The sequence below is a fragment of the Anolis sagrei genome, chromosome X (assembly GCF_037176765.1).
Source record: "Anolis sagrei isolate rAnoSag1 chromosome X, rAnoSag1.mat, whole genome shotgun sequence".
NCBI lineage: Eukaryota > Metazoa > Chordata > Lepidosauria > Squamata > Dactyloidae > Anolis > Anolis sagrei.
In genome coordinates this window covers 33111851-33114080 of record NC_090034.1, presented here as the reverse complement: position 1 = coordinate 33114080, position 2230 = coordinate 33111851, and the positions used below count along the sequence as shown (strand labels likewise).

Genomic DNA, 2230 nt, shown 5'->3' with positions numbered 1-2230 from the left:
TTGAATGGGTCTGCTGGGTTACTGAAGGAGAAATGAACGCACACTAAACAATTGGGAAGTGAAACATTTCGCATATGCAGGGAATGGCTTTCGGGCAGTTGTTTTGCCGTTGAGATGGCATGGATCTGGACTGGCCTTTCCTTTAATAGTAAACTGTCCCAAAACAGAACATTGAGAAATCAATGGGGTAAAGAAGTTTCTGTTATTCTTGGAATTAAAGAGAAATAGGGCAGATATGTCTATCAGTTAGTGTGTTTGGCATCCAGAATACCAAGTGCCTGAAGGAGTTGCAGTTTGACAAAGTCAGAAGTTGCCCAGCATGATAAAAGTCCAAGATATCGTACCCTCCAATATGTCACAACTAAAAAGTAAGACTCATGTAGCAACACCAGAGAGCCGGGGGGGGGGGGGGGGGTTGCTTCTGCCAGAACCTACTGGGAAGGGCAGAGATGCCTCTATTCTCCTTTCTGCTTACTCAACTGGTCAAACGATTGCTTTTCAAATTGAGTTTTCAGTCATTGCGATAAGCCGAAAAGAAAGGAGGAATCTAATCTATCTTCTGAGCCAGTTTTCCCAATGCTGCCAGTCCCCAACACATGACTCTTTAGGTGTAATTGTAAAGCAGTTGACACTGACAGCAAATTAGGTCTCAATTTAGAAAATATTTAATTGAATTGCTTTAAAACAGCGCTATAAAGAAAGCTTTTCTGTCCCCGTCCCCCCCTCCCCCGTTTAGTCTCTCTCCCTTTCCAAAGGTTTCTTCCATGAAACAGTTACCTTTTCCCTCAGACCTCACTGTCCGTTGGTTCGTTCAGACAACCTGGGGCTGCCTGGTTGCACTGGGGGCAGTTATTTTGTCTTTTGGGCTTAGAGGTCTGTTACCTCAAACTCTGTGTCATCCCGTTTCCCCTTTTCGGCTGCTGCGTCTTCTCGCTCCATTTGGGCTGGAGATGGTCCTGGTCTGGCCTCTGGTTCTGCTTCTATCCTCGACGCTGTCCTGTGTTCGGTCAAAGTCCGGGAGCACTCACCTTCTTTCCCATCTGAACTTCGGGGCTTAGGTGGGGGCTGCATCCACATGTGGGTTAACACATCTTCGATGCGTAAACGCCGTCCCACATCAGGCTGGAGCATGCGGTAAATGAGATCTTTCAATTCAACAGTGAGGATTTTGGACTTGGGGAAGTGAACCCTGTGTTCCTTCTGGAGCCGCAGCATTTTCCGAATGTTCGAGTCATCATAAGGCATGGAGCCACAGACCATGATATACAAAATGACCCCTAGACTCCATATATCATAAACTTTGGGCTCGTAGGGAATGCCTTGCAATACTTCTGGAGCCGCGTAAGCAGCAGAGCCACAGAAGGTTTTGCTCAATATAATTTTGCCTTCTTCATCCCGAACCACACGTTTCGAAAAGCCAAAGTCGGAAAGTTTGATTCGGTACTCTCTATCCAGGAGAAGATTTTCGCATTTCAAGTCTCGATGGACAATGTCATTGTCGTGGCAGTATTTAATGGCACCACATAATTGACGGAACATCTTCCGGGCAATGTCTTCAGGCAGCGCCCCTTTGGTCTTGATGAATTCCAGCAAGTCGCCTTGGGCGCCAAGCTCCATCACAATGTAAACTTTGCCATCTGAAGTTTCAAATATTTCATAGGTTTTGATGATGGACCGGTGGTTGACTCTGGCCAAGATGTCAATTTCTCTTGGAAGGAACCTCTCCAGAAAATCTGAAGGAGCTTTTTTCCGGTCAATGATTTTAACAGCTACATCGAACTTGAGACGTTCAGAGAAAGCCGATTTCACCTTCGCATAAGAGCCTTCTCCTAAATTTCCTCCCATGACATAGCCTCTTTTTTTAAGGACTGCGGCATCGTCCATCATGCTAACAGCTACTATGATAAGTTTGCCCACGTGGTGAACATACGTATCTAGCAAGTTACGTATCTGGCATGTATTCAATGGCGGGTGATCATCAAGGCACTGCTGAGTTCTTGGAAGCTGGATGATGCAGAAGGAACATTGTTGATGTCTCCATATGATGTCACAAAGCCAACTGGAAAGGAGGAGCTAGCCAATAAACCTGTCTTGCTCAGGCCAGATACAGAAGCAATGTAGAAGCCAATGGAAACCGCTTTCTCACTCAGCCTATGGCTAGATGTTGTGTGTGACGTGGCATTCAATTTGAATACCTTGTTTTTCAAAGTACTCACACCATGATGGCTGC

At 45.8% G+C, this 2230-nt stretch overlaps 1 protein-coding gene across 1 annotated transcript; it reads right to left on the bottom strand.

Annotated features, from left to right (window-relative positions):
* Window positions 1-867: 867 nt before the first annotated feature.
* LOC132781629 (testis-specific serine/threonine-protein kinase 1-like) lies at window positions 868-1887 on the bottom strand. The gene has a single exon (XM_060785939.2). It carries the CDS (start codon window positions 1885-1887, stop codon window positions 868-870), a length of 1020 nt encoding a protein of 339 aa, XP_060641922.1.
* Between the last annotated feature and the right edge of the window lie 343 nt (window positions 1888-2230).